This window comes from Telopea speciosissima, chromosome 10, assembly GCF_018873765.1.
Source record: "Telopea speciosissima isolate NSW1024214 ecotype Mountain lineage chromosome 10, Tspe_v1, whole genome shotgun sequence".
Taxonomy (NCBI): Eukaryota; Viridiplantae; Streptophyta; class Magnoliopsida; order Proteales; family Proteaceae; genus Telopea; species Telopea speciosissima.
The window spans coordinates 42,017,351-42,041,028 of record NC_057925.1 but is presented as its reverse complement, the minus strand read 5'-3'; the positions used below and the strand labels follow the sequence as shown (position 1 = coordinate 42,041,028).

General features: G+C 39.9%; 1 protein-coding gene across 1 annotated transcript; it reads right to left on the bottom strand.

The window, feature by feature from the left end:
• Nucleotides 1-3,589: 3,589 nt before the first annotated feature.
• Nucleotides 3,590-23,678, bottom strand: LOC122641763. Its single transcript, XM_043835058.1, has 5 exons — nt 23,212-23,678; nt 5,069-5,804; nt 4,734-4,977; nt 4,509-4,571; nt 3,590-3,756 (listed from the first exon to the last, which is right to left on the bottom strand). The coding sequence occupies exons 1-5, from the start codon at nt 23,546-23,548 to the stop codon at nt 3,697-3,699; spliced, it is 1,440 nt and encodes a 479-aa protein (XP_043690993.1). The 5' UTR covers nt 23,549-23,678; the 3' UTR covers nt 3,590-3,696.

Below are 23,678 nucleotides of genomic sequence, written 5' to 3'. Positions count from 1 at the left end.
GGGAAGTGAAGGAAGAGGGGGCGTCTTCTTCTTTTTCTTAGGGGAGTACAATGTGCCTGTTAAGAAATGATTTAGACAAGGTTTTTTTAATGTTTTAGTATGAGGGGTATTTTGGATAAAATAATTTTAGTGGTTAACACCGTTCAAAAATGGGTAATCATTGATATTATGGTAATTAGTGGGTGTACCTTAAAATATAGGCAAATGTGAGGGGGGTGATTTCCCTTATTTTAAAACACCAACACTAAGTATGCAAATATCCACCTTAACCCAGATTCTAACAGGGTTAATACCATGAAATGCAATTTAGTAAATTACCCTATACACTAAAACACTCACCAGTTCCATAGGAGGGCGTGCATTATGGTCCTCTCCTGCGCTGCTTCTTCACTGTTAAACAACGCCATGACCCTGTTGTCGGAAAGTAGCTCTGCAACTACCTTCGCCCTCACAAGAGACGCGTCTTTGCCACCACCACCGGCTGTGTTGCCGCCGCTTCCGATGAGTTTGTTGACCACCGTAACCGCCACTCCGGCACTGATGTGGCACCTCCCCAATAACCCTAGTCGATGGATATTTGCATACTTCTTTAATGGCGAATTCCAAGTTTTTCATCAACATAAGTTTGCCAAATAACAAATACTGGTTTGCTAGTGCTTTGTAGCTTTTAGGAGACTGAAACAAATATGGGTTTCTTCCTAAGAAATCAGAGTCTAGTATCTTTACTCTCGACATCGGTGGACAGCTCTTTCAAACCACTAGACAAACCCTTGCCCAAGCTAGTTCTAAATCTCTCCTTTCCATGTTTTCCAATCCTTCTGTAGTTCCATCAGGTGTTCGATTCGTGGACAGAGACCCAAAGATCTTTTCCATCTTCCCGTCCCTTCTAAGAACAAGGGTTTTGTGCAAGAAACCTTAAATTGGGAGAATCCAACCAAAGCCAGCTCCATTGTATAGGCGATTGGTTCTTCCCTCGTGATTGGGTATGTGATTGCAGCAGCGGTGGCCATCTGTTGGGTGCGAGATGTGGCCATGGAGTGGGTGTTGGATGCACTAGGCGCAAATGGCAGCAGGGGGCCGGGGAGCCCAGGGAGAAGGACAGGGCCTCGCAGGGATGGTGGCGGGGGAGATGGAGTAGAGAGGGGGCGGGGTGAGTTGCAAGCGGAGAAGCAGATAAGGGGCTAGGGTGAGTTGCAGTGAGTACTGCGACTCCTGGCGACAAATCGAGGCTAGGTTGAAGTGGTACGTGGCGATTGGCAGCAGTGGAGGTGGTTACATTTTGAAGAGGCAATGGCAGTTGGCAGCAGCGGAGGTGGTGGCGTAGGCTGGTGCGATGACGATACATATGGGAAGGCAGGTATTATGGAGTGAGTTGCATGGGCAGGGAGAGGGGGAGGGAGCTGGAGCTAGAGCCAAAGCCAGCGAGGGAGGGGAAAGGGTGAAGGACTGCTAGAGGGGAGAGGGATGCCATGGTAGCCGGAGATGGAGAAGAAAGGGGAGGGGAGAGAGAGAGTGGGAGGGAGGTGAAATTATAAAAACATCCACAGTTCATCTAATAGGTGTGTCTCAACTTGCTTTACTAAACAGCCCTTCCAGTCAGGTGAATTTGGTCATCATCCAGAATTATTTTTATTGCAGTCTAACACAGTTATGAATTGTTGATGATATGATCTTGCCACGTTGGCTTCATCCAATTGTTTTTAACTAAAAACATCAAAATTAATGGGTGCAAGGGTAAAAATGAAGACTGCAATTTTAAAAGGAACTTCCAGATCAAGAGACATCACAAATGTTATTTTTTCTCTGTTTTTTTTCTGTTTCTAGCATCTATAACAGAGGAACATCCAGATCAAGAGACAAGGCTCACAAAGCAACCCATTCGGCTCAAAAAAATTCAAAGCTATATAACAGGGAAAATTCAAGGGCAGAGGTCTTCGAGACATCAAAACATATAGAATCTAAAAATTGATGAATTATCTTTATAATTTACACTACAGATCTCATGAAAAAAAACAGAAAATGAGAAGAAAAAAAAGCCCTAAGATCTTGAACAGGGAGCGACAGAGAGGGAAAGAGAGAGTGAGCGAGAGAGAGTGCATGATGGAAAAGACAGAGTTACCTTGAGAGTTGCAGAAAATCACCGAAATCCGTTCAGATCGAGAACCCCCAGAGCGCGACAGAGCAAGAGAGCGAGACGAGACAGTGAGACCAAGGAGAAGAGTGCGTGAAGAAGCTCTTTTTGCGCCACCGAGATCCCTTCTGATCTATAGGAGAACCCCCAGAGAGTTCCAGGCAGCGAGAGAACGAGAGAACGAGACCTTTGTGAAGTTGTGAGATTGATCTGTAGGAGAACCCACAGAGAGCGAGAGATCAGATCGAGAGAGTGAGAGATCGAGGGAGCGAGAGAGCGAGAGAGTTCCTTCGTTGAAGAATAGTGTTAGGTTTTGGGGTGGGGTTGGGTTAAAGTATCGGGCACAGTTTTTAATCAGTTTGTGCTGAGCAAGCAGAACATGTAAGACATGTTCTGTAAAATGTCTTCTGGAGAGTAGAAATTCTGATTTATGCTCCAGAAAACAATTTATAAAGAACAGTGATTATCAAGCAGTTTTTGTGCTCTGATGTGTTTTTCAACATAAAAGAACACCAGAAACTATTTCTGGGAATGTTATCAAGCGGTGCCATTGTCTTTAAGAAAAAATTAACATGCTAACATCACTACTTAACAATTAAAATGTTAACACCGTTTGAATCTGAGTTAATGTTGATATTTGCATACTTAGCGTAAGTGCTTTAAAATAATGGTATATCTCAGGGGTGGGGCTGATAATTTTCCTATAGACCATCTATATAAGAAAAACCCAAGATAGTACTACAGTGAAGTGGAAAGAAGTATGGAGTTTTTCTGTGAATAACTAAATTCTTTGGTATTGTTACATGGATATAAACATCCATGCCAAATCACAGTAAATTTTTTGTATTTATGTGACTGTCTGCTTTTCTTCCTTCTTATGTTTGCGCACTCATCCCAACACAATGCATAAAGCGTGTGTAGAAATTGTTGACAAGTACTCTTTTCAGTGGTGCATGCCAATGATCACCTTGAAATTCTTTGCACAAAGTCATGACAATGGCCAACAGGGAGGTAAAGTTCTTTGGGAGCCAAAAACCCACATAGAAAGAACGGAAAAAATAAATGTGTTGCAACAATAGGTGGTGAAATGACACGATACAAGAAAAGGAATCTGCACACTACACTAGAGAAGTTGAAAAATGGTATCACCAATATGGGGTATACATGGGGCCCACATAGTCAGCACAGGCGAGAATTTTAGTATGGATCCCACTGTTTATTATGTGTACAAAGGTATAAAAGAATCTATACAAGGGCAATGTAGTAATCTTCTTCCCAAAATTTAACGTGATTGCACATTGTTTCTGGCAAGAATTACATACCAATATGAAATATCAACCAGCGTTTTAAAAACCTAGAATCAGGTATTGGATCAGCCAAGATCAGTAAGAGTCGGCCTAAATATGCCCTAACCCTAGTTTTTGGAAGGGGATCGGCTGAACCGGATACGGCAGAATCGGGATCTGCCAACCGATTTAAAGGCCAATCTGGTTGATGCAATCCAGATTTTTGAAACCCTGATATCAATACATTATATGGAAAATCTTGGTAGGAAACACTCATCCTTATGATTTTTTCTTGGCAGTAGCTCTCTTCTTTGACCTTTTGAATCCTTTTCCACTCTCCTGTCAACAAGAATAGACTGAATGTCAATCGTGTGTAATGAGTAAGAAGAAGATCAAATCCCTGGTCTTTTTTACCCATAACAGTAATAAGTTTATCTCAACCCCACTAGTCTTACCACCACATAATAATTCAAAGGAAAATGTAGAAAGACCTGCAGGAATATCAGATGTTATCTTCTTACTAAATAACTAGTGTATCTTGGAAACCAGGTAACCCGCGTTAGCAGTTTGGTCAGAACAGAGTCAAGGCAAGATGTCCTTTTAATTTATAGCACTTACTGCAATTCGGATGGGCAAGGATGACAATTCCGTTCTCCATACCTAAAAAAAAAAAGAGCGTCCTAGTGCACAAGGCTCCCACTAGTGTAGGAGCAAATGTACGCAGCCTTACCCCCTGCTTCGCAGGAGGGGCAAATGAAAATTCCTTTCTCCATACCTCATGCCCCTAATTCAAATATAAAAGTTCACCATACACTAGAAAATGATTATGGTTTAACAATCCCACTTAGAGGTCGCTCAAAGTTCACCAGACCCCGCAGTGGCGGGAGCCTCGTGCACTGGGTACGCCCTTTTATTATTCTGCATCAAACAATTGATCACTGAAACATCTTGCGACAGAGATATAAACAACTTACAATCAAGCAACAGCCACTGGCAGGGATATTGGGAAAAATTGTATAAAGAAAAGTTAAACATGACCATTCTATGCACAGATGGATCAGAACATCAGCATGAAATTTATCTAGAAGTACCTTCTTGTAATGCATAAAGGCAACTCGCCCTGTCAACTCTTGTCCTCTTTTAGAGACGTAAACCTGATGATCAAGAGATAACATCAACAGAACATAAACTCTGAACCAAAATGAAATTAGCAAATGTTCTATTGAACTTCCAAAACATACTTGAGAGAGATCACTGAGAATAAAATATAACACAGGTTTGACTGAGCAAAAGCATAATATAGCATTTCTAGTTACCCTTTTTCCATCCTGGCCTGTGTACCACCGACTAGCAGAATGGCCTGCTGCATGAACTCGTCTTTTGCCAGCATTTTTTGGAATGCACGCAGAGCTTTTGGGGTTGACCCACTCCCCAGACGGTTGTGAGACCTCTTTAGCATTAGAATTTTTGACCTTCCTTTTGCCTCTTTTTGAACCTCCGTCAAGAGACTTGTTCCCAGCGCCATCGATCTGCTGACAGACTGTGTGAGCGAATTGACTCCTGAGATGACAACAATATAGAATGTCAGAAAAGAGTTTAAAAATTTTTCAAACATCAAAGACTACATCAGAAGTAATTTGAGATGGGTTACCTGTAATCAATGATTGATACATCAAACTGCTGGTGCCCTCTGTCATTAACATCACTAAGAGGGAAGAAGTTAGGTAACCGTTCACGGACTAATTTCTGGATCCTTGGGTCCTCATGGTAAAAATACCGACATGCAGGAGGAAGAGGACTTGGCAGATTCCCACAATGTTTCACATTTTCACTGATACTGCTCTTCTGATAACAACCTTCGGAGCTACTGACAGATAGACCTTTCTCCATCTGTGCTATATTCTTATCCTTCACTGGCCTGAAATATTCATCACAAAACTCATCCAGAGCTGGGGTTGGAATACTTAGATTCTTCTTTGGAATGAAATCTTTCCATAAATCCTCAGTTGTAAACATACTTGCAGAAGCATTAGGCTTCTTTGTTTGATTCCCTGGCATATATTGGTCTGGATTACAGTGTCTTTCTTTTGCAGCAGCATCATTCTTACCAGCATCATGACATAAGTCTTCACTAGTAGAAGGTTCATCCGAATCAGAATCAAGCAACTGGAATCTTCTGAGAGGACTGAGAGTTAACTTTGGAAACATCAACTTGCTGTCACCTGCCTCCAAATTTGCAGAAGTTGAGGCATTTGAAGCTGGTGTGAATTTCCCCACTTTATTCTTGCTTATTGACTGTCCGGTCAAGACCCTACGGCCATGAAATTGAGACTTTGAACTGTTACTTACGGAACGGTTTTGTATTGCTGAACATCCAACAGTTTCTCCTAAGGAAAATTTAGAAAGAGAAAATCCAGTTCAATGAATATTCAGCTAGAAATAGAGAAAACTACAGTCACTTGCATTAATGTATGGATATCTAGATCCAAAATTGCATACATTGCGAAGAATAACTTATTAACTACAGATTCACTCCATACTTTTCAAAGGAAGGATAGGATTAATTACTAACAAATAGGCATTAACAAGATTGTCAAAATGATCAGACAACAGAGCTGTTGATCAACCATGCAATCATGGGGTGATATAGATAGATCATAAAAAACTAAAATAATATATTCACCCATAAAAAATGTAAAATATGATATTAAAGAAACAGCAAAACTATTGGACACTATGTTCAACAACATAGTTTAATTCTAATTTCTAACATAGCTCCTATAATTAAAAATTAAAAGTAAAATATCATATTTTTTGTAAGTAAAATAAAATAATTATATAGTGTAACATACAAAACCAATGGGTGGCTGCCCAGCCTGAACTTAGGAGAACCCCTGGAACCCAGGCAACTATCAATTTATGAAAAGCCTAGACTTGTGAATACCGGACCTACTAGGACTAGCTAATTACCTAGGTTATGCCTTCACAACATTGACAATTAAGATCAATTATACATGCAATTAGAAAAGTCGGACTATTATATTTCTTTCAGTTTTATTGCTTCATTTATCTTTTAAATATTGAGTTTCTAACCAGAATGGAGCATTTATGATTTTATGTCCAATAATGCATAGTAATGTAAATGAAATTAAGCAACTGATTTGTTGTAGTTGGTCAACTTTTTATTCAATGCATATGTTTTCTTATTTTAAATGATTCATTGAAGAAAAGAAAAAGAACATAAAAATTAGGAAGGAGTTCAACAAATAAACATGGTCAATATAAAGCAGCCTGTGATGCAGGTTTATCACCAGATTGGGCTTCTTTCCTTAGAAATAAGTCTAGGGTTGGGTTATGGACATGTTGGCCCTTTGATCCCATGGGTTTCTATATAATAGGCCTCTTTAATGGGCCTAAAATATGGGTACATAAGTTGCATACAGGATTAGCCCTATACTTAGTTTATTTTTATGTTTTAGTGTTTTAAATTGAACTAGTTCAACCACTGGTCCAATTTAAGTGATTTTAGAATATTCTCTTACGATAGAATCTTTTTAACTTAAGTCATATTTTAGGGTCCACACCTCTACACGAATTTTAGAGGTAGTGTTTTGTATTTAGACTCAGCCTGGGATTTATTATTCCTAGACTGTAATGTAGTCCTAGGTAGGAGTAGTCCCGCTAGGAGCCAGGGTAATGGGGTCACACACAAGGGCTGGCCGATTGGGTTAGGATTCAGAAATCTAGGTCAAAACTAGGGTTAGGGTTGGACAATGGTAATAGGGTTTATGGGGTTTTAATGGAGTGGAGGAATGGAGGGAGTATAGTGGGGATTATGGACTGGGTTTAAGGTCGAGTGTAGGGAGAGGTGTGGGGGATATAGGCTGGAAGTATGGTTCGAAATTGATGGCCAGATCTGTAGTTATGAGGGAGTCCTAGTTGAGGTAGGAGTTGCAGGTTTAATGGAGATTAGGGTTTGATGGATGGAGGGGCATGTGGATTAGGTCTAATGGAAGGATAATGGCTGGGTAGAAGAAGGTTTTAAAACAAAGTGCAGGTTCAAACTTACTGTAATGCAGAAACAATGGCAGCAGCTTGATAACTTGAAGAAATCTCCCGATCTTCACGATGCAAGGAGTAGCAGGAGTCCACCCACCCTGTACCACCTTGAGATCCACAAGGATATACACTCACAAGGAGCAGCAACAATAGCAGCAAGGCTAAGAAACATAAATTTTTAATAATGAACTGTGGGGGAGCCTCCCACGTTGGGTTTTATTTATAGCCAGGGCTGAGCCCAAATCCTAGTCAGATTAGGACTGATAATTCCAAATCTGAATCCTAATTACAAAACAGCAGACTTGTACTCTAAATATGAGTACAAGTTTAAACAAAACAAATAACAAATCATCCCTCTAATAAAATCGTGGAGGGGAAATAAACTAAGCAGCAACTTAAATAGTTAAAAGGGGAAAAGACTGGTTTACCCCTAATAACTAAAACACTAAAAAAAACTAAGTCTAGGGAAAAGAAAGGCTCCAACGAAAACACAAAAAAACAGCCAAGTCATGGCTTCTTCTACTTGCTAGTGCTTGGACCTGCATCAGGCTGCATAGGAATTTAGGCCTTTAGCCATTATAAAGAAAGGCAAACCGTGGAGCTCCTCTTTACCTCACTGTTTACGAAATTTCTCTCTTGCAAGCTACCGCTGTAATACCCGTGCCCAAAATGTAGGGGTAATTTAGACTTTTCACCTTGTGTGCAGAATCTATACCAGTGGACCAATGAAGGGTGAAATTTTGGTTGTTAGCATGCACGCTTGAGGTAAGAACTTGCTAGCATTTTATTTTATTTTTAGTATGAGTGTAGGATAGGCATATTTGTAATTACACCAAGTGGCTTACCCCAGTGGTTAAAACCTTATATCTAATTAACGAAGTCTAAGGTTCAATTCTTGAGGGAATCAATTAATTGGAATTTTATTTCTTTTGCTTTGAACATCTTGGTGGGCCCCACCTAAAAACTACTAGGTGAGAAAATAGGGATGGAGATTCCCCATGTTTAAAGAAAACGTGAAAGAGGGAGAGAGAGAGAGAGAGATTGAGTTGAAATAGGAAATAAATAAAGAAATTAGAGAAGAAAGAGGACTTGAGTTTAAAACAAATAAATAATTAAAGAGGGGTGTTGAAATCTCATGAAATAAGGAAAGTTACCCCTACGTAATTCAAGCTGTCCAATAGAGTCCGAGCAATTGTAGCAAGTTTGTGAGAGAGAAAAAAAAGGGCTGTAAAGTTGAGTTGTAATGGGAAAAGAGAGAGTGTGATTGGGTAATAATGGGAAAGAGGGAAAGAGATAAGGGAGAGAAGCTGAGATCGTGAAAGAGAGAGAATCATGCAAAGGGAGAAAGAGAGGCAGAAATCGTGGGAAAAAAACAAGGAGAGGAAGAAAGAAAAGAAGAGAAGGAAAAAAAAAGGAGGGAGATCTGTCCACCATTAGAGCACCTTCAAATTTTTCTTTAGAAATTCGATTTTCAGCAAACCAGTGAGTTAATATCTACTACTTTATGCTTTTCCTCTCTTCATTTTACAATTCTGATTTTGCAAGCATGTGTTTAAAAACTTTATTTGAGAAATCTATGTTGAAAAATTCATTGATTTAAGGGCATAATAGCATGAAATATAGTGAGAAGGATGTTATGATGATATTCTTCATGATTATGGAAGCATGACAACTCCTTGCATGCTTAAGGATGTATGGATGTTTATTTATTTTTATTATTTAATTGTGATTGAGAAGATGAGCCCGTAGTACGGTACGGGGCATACTTCATGTCCTCATCTTTGGTGAGTGAGCTGCGCTTGTAGTACAGTGCAAGGCAGATGTTTGTGGTTACAATGATGTGCATGTTCATGATTAAATTCGGATATCGTGGTTATGCTTTTGGCCAGGTGTAACCATGATGTTTGTACTTGATTATGTGTATGCTATGTTGTTGTTTTGTGAAATTTGCTACAATGATGAGTAACCCTAATTTTATGTATGCATGTTTTTCCAACTCTGCTAAGGTGTATATTTTTAAAATATTCGTATGAGGTTTGGATGTTGTCTCGCTAAGTTTCTTCCCGAAGCTTACCCCAATTATGTTTCATATGAAGAGACCGTAGATATTGATCAAACCTGTGTGGAAAATCAAGAGGACGGAGCTTATGGTTGTGACGGAGACATACATTAGGATTGAATCTTGAAGCTTATTTAAATTTTGTTTTAGACTTGATGATGCAGATTCATCATCAAATAGGGCTTGTTTCATTGGGAATAAGTATAGGGTTGGGATATATATATATTGGGCCTTTGTTCCCAAGGGTTTTCTATGTATTAGGCCACTTTAGTGGGCCTGAAATAGGGGTATATAGGTTGCATACGGGATTAGCCCAATACTTAGTTTTTATTTTGTGTTTTTAATTGAACCGGTTTAAATTGGTTGCATCCAATTGGTTCAATTGGTCTAATTTAAGTGAAGTGATCCTATTGGCTAAGAGGTTCTTATATCCTATTGGCTACTAGGGAATCTTCTTTATTTTAAGTAGTTTAAGTTGTTTTAAGTCATTCGGACTCTATTTTGAGTCTATTTGAGTTTCCTAGTCAGTTTAAGTTGCCTAATAGGTTAGGGATAAGGTTAGGCCATTCCTTTTTAGTGTCTAAGTCTATTTTTGAGTCTTCTATATAAGTTTGTAAGGGAGGCCAGCATTGAACACGAATTTGATTAATAAAAACTCAGCTTTATGCTTGTTGCCTTTGTTGCTGCCTTTGCTCCATCGTGAGTGTGCCTTGTGAGTAATATCAAGGTTGCCTTGTGAATAATATCAAGGTGAAGGGATTGGTGGATCTCCAATCGACTCCTTGCATTGTGAAGATCGGGAGGGCTGCTACTTATTTCCTTGCATCTTGTAGATCGGGAGACCCCATTATTCATCTTCAAAGTTGCTACCATTGAAGATCTCTGCAAATCCAGTAAGTTTCAATCTGAGATTTGATTTCAAACCTTCTTCTTTTAATCTGTCCAGCCATTCCCCTTCATTAGACCTAGTCCAAACTCCCCTCCATCCATCAAACCCTAACCCATTAAAACCCTAAATCCAATTCTGCCCTAAATTGCAGAATTTTAAAACCTTCCCAAACCCTAACTTCTTTATACCAAAATAACCCCCTAGACCTACCCATTAATACCCTATAAACCTCTTTCCTAAAATCTGCCCCTAAACCCTAGATCTTACAAACAGTCCATTTTCATAAGGCATCCTACCCAAAACCCTAGAATTCCAACCTTAACCAAATTTGATCCAACTTATACCATTAGACTCATTAAATTCTGCCCATCATTACCAAATAAAACCCTAACCATAACCCTAATTCTACCCTAATTAGCCTAAGCTGTCCCAATCGGCCTGCCTTGTTAAGAGATCCTATTACCCTGGTTCCTAGTGGGATTACTCCTACCTAGGACTACATTAAATTGGTATCAGAGCTATGGTGGAGGGAAGCTCCAACCAAGCCTCGAAAGACCCACCTCCCTTCGTTTTCAAGACCCAAGTTTGTCTACCCAATGGGAGCACAGCCATCTTAGTTGTTGATGAGAGGAGATGTAACAACATTATTTCACAATCCGTGGTGGATATGTTGTCCCAATCAGGAGAGATTTGCATCGAGCCTACAGGTAAAGTCTGTGTTGAATTTGGGTGTTCTTCATATCATGATGGTGCTTGGTGTAAGCCGGTACCATCTCCAAGGATCTTTATTGCGATGAGGTTGCAATTGGTTGGACCAACAAGGTTGGATTGAACCGAAAACAACTTGTGTGTCCTACCCGATCGACAGCGTCTATACCATTTGTTTACTCTAAAAGGATTACAACCAAAGGTTACCACATCGATCGTCATCCACAAGGATCGCGAACATGTCAACTCAAATGCAAGTGACATCGATTGTGTTTGAAGTTTCACCTATGGCAAATGCACCAACAAAAGATTCTACTAAAGCGGTTTGTGTTGAAGAGATTCAAGAACCTATAGCTAAAGAAATTCAAGAAGACCAAGCTGCACCGAGTTGAGATCATGGTTGAGAAGCTCGGCCATCAAATTGATGTGGAGATCCAACACACAATGGTAGAAGAAACTATCAAGAGGGCAAAGTAGACAAGGGAGCACATGGAAGATGAAGTGGTGATTGACAACACTCCACAAGAAATCATCGACATCCAAGATGTTGTTCTTGAAGAGGTCGAGCACATAGAGTTTGTTATGCCACTATGGTTCTTTGAAGAGAACGCTCCACGCATTGAAGACTTTATCCCCAATGTTCCCGCTTCACCGAAATTCTGTTTGGGGATGGTCAAAGTCGCGATCACATGTTGATTCCCCTCATCACTACAAAATTCGAGGACGAATTTTTTCAAGTTGGGGAGAGTTGATGCGATTCATCATCAAATAGGGCTTGTTTCATTGGGAATAAGTGTAGGGTTGGGATATATATATGTTGGGCCTTTGTTCCCAAGGGTTTTCTATGTATTAGGCCACTTTAGTGGGCCTAAAATAGGGGTATATAAGTTGCATACGGGATTAGCCCAATACTTAGTTTTTATTTTGTGTTTTTAATTGAACCGGTTTAAATTGGTTGCATCCAATTGGTTCAATTGGTCTAATTTAAGTGAAGTGATCCTATTGGCTAAGAGGTTCTTATATCCTATTGGCTACTAGGGAATCTTCTTTATTTTAAGTAGTTTAAGTTGTTTTAAGTCATTCGGACTCTATTTTGAGTCTATTTGAGTTTCCTAGTCAGTTTAAGTTGCCTAATAGGTTAGGGATAAGGTTAGGCCATTCCTTTTTAGTGTCTAAGTCTATTTTTGAGTCTTCTATATAAGTTTGTAAGGGAGGCCAGCATTGAACACGAATTTGATTAATAAAAACTCAGCTTTATGCTTGTTGCCTTTGTTGCTGCCTTTGCTCCATCGTGAGTGTGCCTTGTGAGTAATATCAAGGTTGCCTTGTGAATAATATCAAGGTGAAGGGATTGGTGGATCTCCAATCGACTCCTTGCATTGTGAAGATCGGGAGGGCTGCTACTTATTTCCTTGCATCTTGTAGATCGGGAGACCCCATTGTTCATCTTCAAAGTTGCTACCATTGAAGATCTATGCAAATCCAGTAAGTTTCAATCTGAGATTTGATTTCAAACCTTCTTCTTCTAATCTGTCCAGCCATTCCCCTTCATTAGACCTAGTCCAAACTCCCCTCCATCCATCAAACCCTAACCTCCATTAAAACCCTAAATCCAATTCTGCCCTAAATTGCAGAATTTTAAAACCTTCCCAAACCCTAACTTCTTTATACCAAAATAACCCCCTAGACCTGCCCATTAATACCCTATAAACCTCTTTCCTAAAATCTGCCCCTAAACCCTAGATCTTACAAACAGTCCATTTTCATAAGGCATCCTACCCAAAACCCTAGAATTCCAACCTTAACCAAATTTGATCCAACTTATACCATTAGACTCATTAAATTCTGCCCATCATTACCAAATAAAACCCTAACCATAACCCTAATTCTACCCTAATTAGCCTAAGCTGTCCCAATCGGCCAGCCTTGTTAAGAGATCCTATTACCCTGGTTCCTAGTGGGATTACTCCTACCCAAGGTTCGAGAACTCGGGTCTCGGTGGCATCTCGGCTAGGCCAGAAACCGAGTCGAGCCGAGATCTCGCCGAGATCTCGGCGAGTTGGTGCAATTTTTTTTTTTTGGACTCGGACCCCCAACTCGGTGGGTTGTACACATATTTTGGGTCTGAAACTTGGTATCCAGCCTATTTCAGGCCATTTAAACACAATGGCATGCCCAGATTTGCCAAAAAACAAGTCCAAATATGAGTTTCACTTTGGACCATAGGTTGGTAGGCGACGAGTCGTACTAAAAGTCTAAAACAACATAATCTATATATAATTTAGTAAAACATAGCAAATTAGCAATCAAAACATTCTAATTTGCACACATCAATCAAAACATTCAAATAAAATGTACATTACATCAATGTTCACTTAATTTGTTACATAAAATGAGATTGAACAAGAAATTCATCCCTATATCGATCCACATATAATTCCCATGTCATGGAATTGCTATAGTGTTGCAAATAGTGTGACACAGCCTTCCATATAAGTCTTCGATCAACATATACCAATCTCCCTATCTTAGGGTACATGGGAGGTCATTGGTATGAGGTGTAAGATCCACTCTATCGTCATATTGAGTTTGAGGCATGTATGACTGGTTTGGGACTAGGAATGTATGCCCAACACTGACCTAGAGCTTTGATGTCATACTCACCGCCATCGCCCATCCGACCATAGGCACTATAATCGAACCGGTCTCTGCTGGCCATAGTCATAGCCATGATGATCTTGAGATGATTGCCATGATCGATGCTCACTAGTAGTATCTATACTCATGCTTCAAACTTGTAAGCATGGTGTTCATATCTTTGTTGTTCCTCCTCCTGAGCATATGACTGATGTGAATGTTTGCGACCCTTCTTTCTGTTGTATGTTTTAGGGTAGCCACCATGGTCTTGATCTTGAGTGGCATGCGTAAACTGAGACTCACCGGTGAAACGCACAGGGTCCTCCTGCGTTCCAACTTCTTGCTCGTACTGCTCGCGCATCCCCTCATGACGATCATCATAATAACCGCCACTCCGCATGCCACTAGCAGCAGCAGCTTCACCACCATCACCATCACCATCACCATCACCATCACTAGCATCACCAGCGTGTCATCACCACCACCATCATCATCATCGCCAGGACTTCCTACAGAGCTCAAAAGGTTTCGGTGACTCGCATGTGCACGCCCTCTTGGCGTCGACATATATTCATCAACATCGGTCTTGGTTAGAGACGCAATGGTGGGGTCGGGCCTACCCCGATTGATCCATATCGGTGTACCACGATCCCTCACCCACCGGAATAGGGGATCCTCATCGTCATCGTAGTCCTCTTGAAAAATGTTGGACGCTTCAATGGGTTCTTTATCATTGGCCTCAATTCCTTCACGTATGTGCCTCATCCTTAATCTCATATCAGAGCGCACATACACAAGCTGCTCCAATGCTCGCTACCCAACCTATTCCGCCTCTTTGAATGTATCAATGAGAATGTACTCGCTTGCGCTCACATCCGGAGGATGAACAAGTTTGTGAGAGCACTCTCACCGCTACCTTCCTCAGGTTGGGTGAACTTGTACCATAAAGCACCCACCAGTCGGCTGCATTACAAATATAGAATAGTAAGAATATGTACATTATAAAGAGATAAATTATAATTCATAAATGTAATATCATGCCACCTACCAGGGTCTCGACTTTTGTCTACCCTCCACTGCCTAGTCGACCAAAACTTCTTGAGGCCTCTCTCAAGTATTTGATCTATTTTCAATATGAGGCATTAGTATTTCCTATTTAGTAATTACATTCATAAAACCAAAGTGCCAAAGTCCCATACTCTCACCTCATCGTTGCAAGTAGCTTGTGTCTTTGGATGGGGCTCCAACTTCTGAGTAACAGCTTGAACTGCCTCTAACAATTCTATGTCTAGCCCAAGATGATGGGAGTAGTGATACTTTGGATTCAAATAGTATGCTGGTAAAGTAAACACCACAAATATGATTTGTTAGTGACTTAATCGCTTTAATGCCTTTAGGGTTTTGAATATGTAAATGTAAAAAAGTTATAACATTTAAAGTATAAAGTATGTTGAACTCACCAGCCTTATGCAATGGATGACTCAAGTGCTTCTCCCACCGCTCATTAATGATGTTAGTGTAGGACTTTGCACTTCGAGGTATAGCAGCTCTAACCATTTCCTTCATTTTTTGGATGGCAGCATAAATGTGGCCTAAAGTAGGCTTCTTCTCTCGTATCAACCATCCTCGATCGCCACCACCGGCTCTAATATGCCAACCACTTTCCCCAAGTCCTTCCAAAATCCATCATTTGCAATGGTCCATTGTCTACCTTTGCTTCTTCCGACTTAGAACCTTGCCAACCAAACCATTCATGACTTGCAAACATACACCTTAGACCTATCGTCTTACTCAAAGCTCTTCAATGCAATGTAATTGGTGGCAAATCGAGTGACACCAGGCCTCACTAAATCTCCATTGCATTTCTCCCTCATCAAGGCTAAAGCATAAGAATGGTTGTACACAAAAGTTGTCACTGTCTTGCCCTATTTACCACACCCGCCACCAAAGTCTTTTTCCTCATGTCCTTCAAAGATTAAATCAATAGAATGGGCTGCACATGGGGTCCAAAAGAGCCGGATCCTCTTACTCTTCTTATTCATCAACTTCTCTCCAGCCTTTTTATAGTTGGAACCGTTATCCGTCACAATTTGGATAACGTTCCTGTCCTACCTCCTCCACCACTTGCTTCAACTCCTTATACAAGTATGATGCATCCTTTATATGCTTTGATGCATCGATAGACTTCAAGAATATAGTCTTTCCATTGCAACTCACCATGAAATTTATGATGGACAGCCTAGTAGGTCCATCCAACCATCACCATAAGAGTAACCCCATATGTCTCCCACATTGGCTTCAAACCATCAATGTATTCTTTTAGCTCCTCTACCTCCCGAGGCAAATACACATTGTATAATTCAAATGGTGAAGGTCCTTCCATCCTCGCACCAGCTCCTCCCGCAGATCGAGGAATGCATCATAGTATGTTCCTTGTGCTACATTGGCTGGAATGCCATGGTAAAGCATGAATTTCTTGAAGGCTTTTCGTGCTTTCTCTTGTTTACCACCAAATACTTGTGGGATGGTTGGCGGTAGGCATCTTGTTGCCTAAAAGTGGTGGGATCCTGCTCAAAAATGGGTTCTGGACCTTGTACTCGTGGTCGGGTTTGGGGTCGTGGTATATTTCTTGTCCCAGTGCTTCTTCTCCTCTCATCTTCTTGCACTAGTGCAGCTGAGCCAGATCCACCAGCTCCTCTTGCTTGCTCATATACTCTTATATTATCAAAATGAAAACTTTGTCTACTCACCAAAGTCTGTGGTAAATTCTCCATTCAGCCTTTGATTGAAACTCACCAGGTGGAGGCCCAATGTCGGTATCATCTTCGCCACAAACCTCTGCACCAGCCCTCTCTAGTATTGCCTCATTAAACTCTTATTGCATTCTTTCCCTCTCAGATTTTTTTAATCTTCCTCCTTTCAAATGTTGTGTCATTGCCACTTTCACTTGGATAGGAACATTTGGGCATGATGAAACATTCTTGCTCGACTGACAAGTGTTGCTTTAACCTCGGTGGCTCCTCCGGATAGCAACTTCCCACAATAATTGCATTTGGACTTCTTTTTGTCTCATGGACATGGGAACTCCATGTTGCCACGCTATATCGTACATTGAATACAAAATGTCTTATGTTTGACATCATTACATAAAAAGCATGTATTAATAACCATGGATCACTTAAAGTAAGGTATTCAAGACTTAAAGTATGCTATTCATAACTCTTAAACGTAATGTCAAGCTACTAGAACTATGAAATAACTATATCTTATTTATCCCCTAACCCAAGTATTTATTTGTTAATTAAAAATAATATTTTGAATTTTTTTTAAAACTATTTATACCTTAAAGTATAAGAAAAATATAATGTAATGATGAATTTGACACCATTTGAAGTTGAATATTATGTACATATGTTGTACATAATTTTCCATAAGCAATAAGTATTTTTCCTTAATATTATATATATTTTTTTAATTTTTATAATATATTTATTAAATCTGAAAAATAAAATAATTTTTTTAATGGGTGAAAATAAAAAATTAATCCATGGGGCTGTAGAGCATCCCAAGTAGTTTAACATATATCAAAATCATTTTCAAACAATCACTATTCATCCTATTTTTTTCATTTTCTTTTTTCAAATAAATCATTTATTTTTCCAGAAATTATAATAAATAATTTATTAACTGAAAAAAAAATCCGACTCCATGAAGTGATAGATCGGGCAAAGATGTTCAACATATATTAAAACCACATGAATCTAACAAGGATTACAAAATTTTTTTTTGGAAAAAATAGATTTGGGGAAGAAATAGAAAACACCTTTGAAATCTTGCAAATAGGTGATGATGCTCCAAATTGGCACTTGAATCTTCACTTTGGCACTTCAATCTAACTCCAAACAGTGCATTCCATCCAACAATCGAAAGAAAGAAGAAGAAATTTGAAGGAGAGGTTTTTTCCCCTTGGTTTAGAGCCTAAGAACTTCTGTTCCTGCTCTCTCTTATGTTGGAAATGGTTTTTGGGTGAAAATTGGGCTAAATACAACTAACTAGCATCTTTGGGCCCAACCGAGATCTCGCCGAGATCTCTGCGAGATATTGGTTTTTTTGTACTAAAAAAACCATGATTTTCACCTTCGAGATATCACCGAGATCTCGGCGAGATCTCGAGATCTCGGCGAGATCTCGGTCGAGAAATTGTAGTTTTTTGTACCGACTAGGAACTCGACTCGGTTTTGCCCAAAACCGAGAAACTCGGCGAGATCTCGGCGAGATCTCGCGAGTTCTCGAACCTTGCTCCTACCTAGGACTACATTACTTGAATTTTTAAGGACATGTAAATTTGATTAATTTGAGTTTTAAGACGATGTAATAGTTAATTAAATTTTCAGTCATAGTTGTCATGGCGTCGCCATGGCGTCCTAGCACTGGAGAAGCATGCATGGCGACCTACGCCATGGCGTCCCTCTTCGATTTCTTCTTCCTGTCTTCGATTTCTTCTTCCCTCTTCGATTTCTTCTTTCCCTCTTTGATTTTTTCTTCGATTTCTTCTTCCTGTCTTCGATTTCTTTCGATTTCTTCTTTCCCTCTTCGATTTCTTCTTTGATTTCTGAATTTTCTTCTTAAAACTTGAGAAACAATAGAGAAAAAATAAAACATGGCTTGAGTATACATCTATTAAAACATTAAAAATAGAGAAAATAAAAAATAAAACATGGTCGACATGCTCGCCATGGCGGGCGACATGTCGATATATCGACGTGACACCCCTCCACCGACTTGGATCGCCGTGACGCCGTGACAACTATGTTTTCAGTACTATTGGAGACTTGAACTTAATCTTGTTGACTGAATGGATATGGATAGAGACTTCCGCTGCAATTATGTTTTGAGGTTACTAGATGATTTATGTTTTGGTTCACATTCCGGTTCCTATTTCACTAAGACTTAGATCTAGAGGACTGTTAACGACCTAAACTCCTAGATGGATTTGGGGGCGTTACAACTGCAATTTCTCTTCTCCTGAAGATATGCTTTGTGTGTGATACTGTGATCAAAGCAAGGTGGGATTGGTGTATGATCCAATCGACATCTTGCGGTGTGAAACTCGGCTGGTTTGTTGGTGGGATTGGAGTCCGATTCAATCGACACTCTGCGGTGTGAAGCCCGAGTGGTTATCTTCAAGTTCTAGTTTCAAGTTTCAAGTTTCAAGTTCCAAGTTCCAATTTTTATTCAAGCTACTGCTATTACATGCTGCTGCCGATCATTCTCTGCAAATCCAAGTAAGTTTAAAGACTCCCCATCCCCAAATTTCTTCTTCTAATCCTTTACTGGCCTAACCCTTACTTTTCCCCTTTTTTTGTTTTTCCATTTTTCATAACCCTAAGTTACCCACAGACTTAACCAACCACCCAAATCTCATCAAACTTTGACCATAACATCTCCATCATACCCCCTACACTCGATCCTAGCTTCTGCCCCAAACCCATCATCAAAACCCTAACTTCTCCGATCTCAAATTCAAAATCCAAAACCCTAAAACCTGCACAGTCCAATTCAGCCATCACATTCTGCCCAAATTTGGTTCGAATCTTCCCCTCCTCAATTGGGAAACTTGATCTGAGTTTGGTCCCCAACTCCCAGCCAAACCCTAGATTACCTCATTCCCCATTAAACCCCAAAACCCCAACTTTCTGTCCAGCTAATTCCAGCCATCAAAACCCTACCCTAGCCTAACCGAACTTCACTCACAACCCCCTTAGCACTTGATCCTAACCCTAGGTCCATCCCTTCACTCTAAATCCTAGATTCCATCACTTCCATATTTTTCAAAAACCCAAAACCCTAATCTGCTGTCACTTGAATTCTCACACTTCCGATCATCAAACCATCACTGGACCAACACTGATAGACTCCCCTACACCTGCCTAGCATAACCATACCCTCAAACCCTAACCCTAATTTTGACCTAAATCCTTATTCTGCCCTAATCGGACTGCCTGTTCATATTAGATCCTGATGTACTGGCTCCTAGTGGGTCTTCTACCTACCTAGGATTACATTAGCCTGGCAAATAAATTGATCACCATCAATACTCCAAACAGTGACAGGAAACAAGATAGGACAAATGGCTTGTATCACTTGTCTTCAGTCAAAAAAGTTTTCAAACTAAATGCATGAAAATACCATCAAGCAGCAGCATCTGTCCTATTGAGTTAGGTGGTCCACCTTTCCACCATATATGGACCTTGCAAACTTCAAATCATTTTAAGAAATTATAAGACCAAAGAACAACGAGCAATCGTATTCCAGTGGCCCCCAAGAAAACTCCAACTCCCTCTGGTAAGCCCTTTCAGGTTACTTTCATTAATCTATTAAAAAGAAATCAACTTTTCTTAGGTCTTCCATCCGGCCCCCCAACACACACATGAATCACATCGCTTAGAGTGCTCAGAGTCCAGTGAATAATCTTTTGACATTAACTAGACTGCAAGATGTGGAAATAATTCAGGATCAAGAAAATATGCACTCTCTCACTTTTCTCAGGTCTGCCACCCCCCCACCCCCCAACTGAATCACATCACTGAGAGTGCTCAGAGTCACATACACACACACACACACACAAATGAAGTATGGTACCAGCATCTTCATAAAAAACCAAGAACCACTTTCCCATTTTTTATTCATTAAGTAGTCTGTAATTGGGGCCACTACTGCAATGATCTCATTATCTCATTTCATAATGTGAAAGTTCCCAGCAACGAAAGAAAATGGTGTTATGGGGTCAGTGTGACAAAATGTCAACAGTTGGATTGGGATCTAAGCATCATCTCTACCCACTTGAATCTACATAAATACTCCCTTGGTCACCCATCAACTGTTTACTTGATATCACCTAAACTGATACATTTTATATCATTACTCATTCGAGAAAGGTAAAAATCTGCTAGTGGCCTAAGCATGTTGATTCAAACTCACCTCATCTTTAAGCTTTCTTCTATCAATAGGACTCTGACTACCAAGATGATTATCATTAGCATGAAGGAATAGTAAGAGTTAGGGGGAGTGATACATCATCAGAAAGGCATCATTAAATCCATGTTTACATTATTCATCCACCCCATAACTTAACTCAATCAACCACGATAAGGTCTCCTTAGAAATAGAAAGATGGACAATTTCATGAACCCAAATAATAACCACTCCCATCTCGCCCCTACTCTCCAAAGCTTGATTTCTACTTCAAACATTTGTCAGCAGCGTCCCTCCTCCATTCCCTATCATCTCTAATCTCTAAAACAACTTACTATTCTAAGTAATGCTCATCTAGTTAAACGCTTCATGCCCATTAATCACCTCAGCTCAGACTGGTTGACAGCATTTTTGTAGTTCTCGAGTTAACAAAAGACCCCTTAAAGCTGCCCTGTTAAATCTTCAAACCTTTAAATCACATTCAAGTAGAATGCAAAGCAGATGGTTTGGGGAATTTTGGAATACTGACATGGTTAGTAACTGTTACCTATGCATGATTCAGAAGTCAAACCCCCCTAATCACATAAAACATGGTATTTCGTTCCTTGTTTCTAAACCACATGAATGGAACATCAGTAAAATAGTTGCTTTCATATTCCGTCATTATGATGTTTTCCTTTTCCTTTGCTTGATATGTTCTGTAACTTCTGTTAAGAGAAAGATTAACATACCAGATCCTCTACAAATGGAAAGAGATCTGGTGATTTGGTATGATTAGTAGGTGATTGTTGTATTGCTATCTTGGGCTGTATTTTCTATCTTAGGGCTGTATCTCAATCTATAAATAGTGAACCTATGTAGTACCCCAGAAATAATTGTGAGTATTACATTCGTGGATGTAGGGAGGGTGGGCCTTGGTGCAACGGTAAAGGTTGCTCCATTGTGACCAAGTGGTCACGGGTTCGAGTCTGAAAACAGCCTCTCTGTGAAAACAGGGGTAAGGCTGCGTACATTAAGACCCTCCCCAAACCCCCCACAGTGTTGGGAGCCTTGTGCACTGGGTACGGCCTTTTTTTACATTCGTGATGTAGGAATTTGTGAGGGGTAGTCCTCATTTCTCAATGCTTGTTAAGAAATATTAATTTGGGACTATTATTGTTTTAGTCTATGTGGATGACATAGTTGGTACTAGTAATAATTTAAGAGGCATTCCTGAACTGAAGGATTATCTTAGTAGGAAATTTGATATCAAGGGATTTTGGTAAGATGAAATATTTTTTGGGAATTGAGATTTACTCATTTAAGAAAGGTTTGCTCATGTGCTATAGAGGATATACACCCTAGACCTAATGAAAGAAACAAGAGAAGCCAGCTGATACTGCTATGGATTACAACAGCAAGATCATTGCAAATGAAGAACCTCTAGAAGATCCTGGAAGATTTCAGAGATTGGTAAGATGTTTGATATAGTGGACAATCACAAGGCCCAAAATTGCCAACGCTGTGAGTTTCGTCAGTCAATTTACTCATTCTCCTATAGCAAGGTATATGGATGTTGTTGATCGCATACTTAGATATCTGAAGTCATGCTTAAGAAGGGGAGTTTGGGATGGAAGTCCATCGGATAGAAAGTCAACCACAAGTTATTGTACTTTTGTTGGAGGAAATATTGTAACTTGGAAAAGTAAAAAAAACGCAAAATGTGGTTGCTCGTTCAAGTGTTGAGGCAGTGTATAGAATATGGCCTCTACAACCAGTGAGCTAATATGACTTCTTTCTCTAGTGTATGACCTTGGGTTCTACTAACAACTTGATGAAACTGTTCTGTGATAATCAGGCAATGACACATATTGCATCAAATCCAGTATTTCAAGGAAAAACCAAAAACATAGAAGTTGACTAACATTTTGAACGAGTAACAGTCGAGCCAAGTTGACTGAGACTCTTCCAGTTTGAAGTGAACAGGAGATTGCAGATATTTTTACTGAAGCCTTGTCGAGAAATCTATTTCAAGAAGTTGGGATCTCTATATATCTCTGCCACAACTTGAGGGGGAATGTTAAGAGAAAGATTACCGTATCACCAAAGCTCTACAATTGAAAAGGGATCTGGTGATTTGGTATGATTAATAGGTGATTGTTGAATTACTGGCTTGGGCTGTAACTCAATCTATAAATAGCGAACATCCGTAGTACCCTAGAAATAATTGTGGGTATTACATTTGTGGACATAGGCATTCAAGCCGAACCACAAAATCTTTTGTCTCTTTTTCTTGTTTGTCTGCATTACTAACATTTTCTTACTTGAATTCGAATTACAATGACATTTCGGACATTAATACATAAAGACTATATTCTTAGTAACAATTGTGTCACTCACCCAGAATAAATTATCACAGAAACAAGATTTAAATGGGACAAGGGGAAAAAATATGGCCAGCAGAAACAAAGGATTCCTATTTTCCTACCTCTAAGTGGTTCCTCCTGCGATGAGAGCTCTTCGATATTATCATCATCAACATCCAGTGAAGGTTGCACCAGTTGACGCTTACTAACAGCAGGCGACCGAGTCGCTGGCCCTCGCTTCAGGCGCTTGAGAACCGGAGGAGGATCTTTGGTGTGTAGGCCCAGATCTAGGGGTTGAACTTGAAAACCGTCATCCTCTCCAAGAACTTGGAAGCTTACATTGGTTGAAGATTCTGTAGCTTGTTTGCAGATTGATTCTTCTTTGGGGACAGCTCTGAGCTCTGAATCGTAGTCGAGATCAATGCCTAGAGAGAACGATGGGGCTTCGAAATCATCCATGAAGATGTGGGTGGAGAGAGATGAGATGGGGATCGCGATTTGGGACTCACCTCGAGAGTTTTTATTTGAATTTGAAGAAAGAAATGGAGGGGGGAATAGATTCTGGAAGAAGTATTTCGCCCTCTAGCTC

Bases quoted from the DNA above. Each gene is read 5' to 3' on its own strand.
- LOC122641763 (XM_043835058.1), bottom strand. From the start codon at position 23,548: ATGGATGATTTCGAAGCCCCATCGTTCTCTCTAGGCATTGATCTCGAC. The intron at 4,978-5,068 runs GTAACCCATCTC...TTGTCATCTCAG, and splicing joins GTATCAATCATTGATTACAG to GAGTCAATTCGCTCACACAG. The intron at 3,757-4,508 runs GTACTTCTAGAT...TCTTGTTGACAG, and splicing joins CCTTTATGCATTACAAGAAG to GAGAGTGGAAAAGGATTCAA.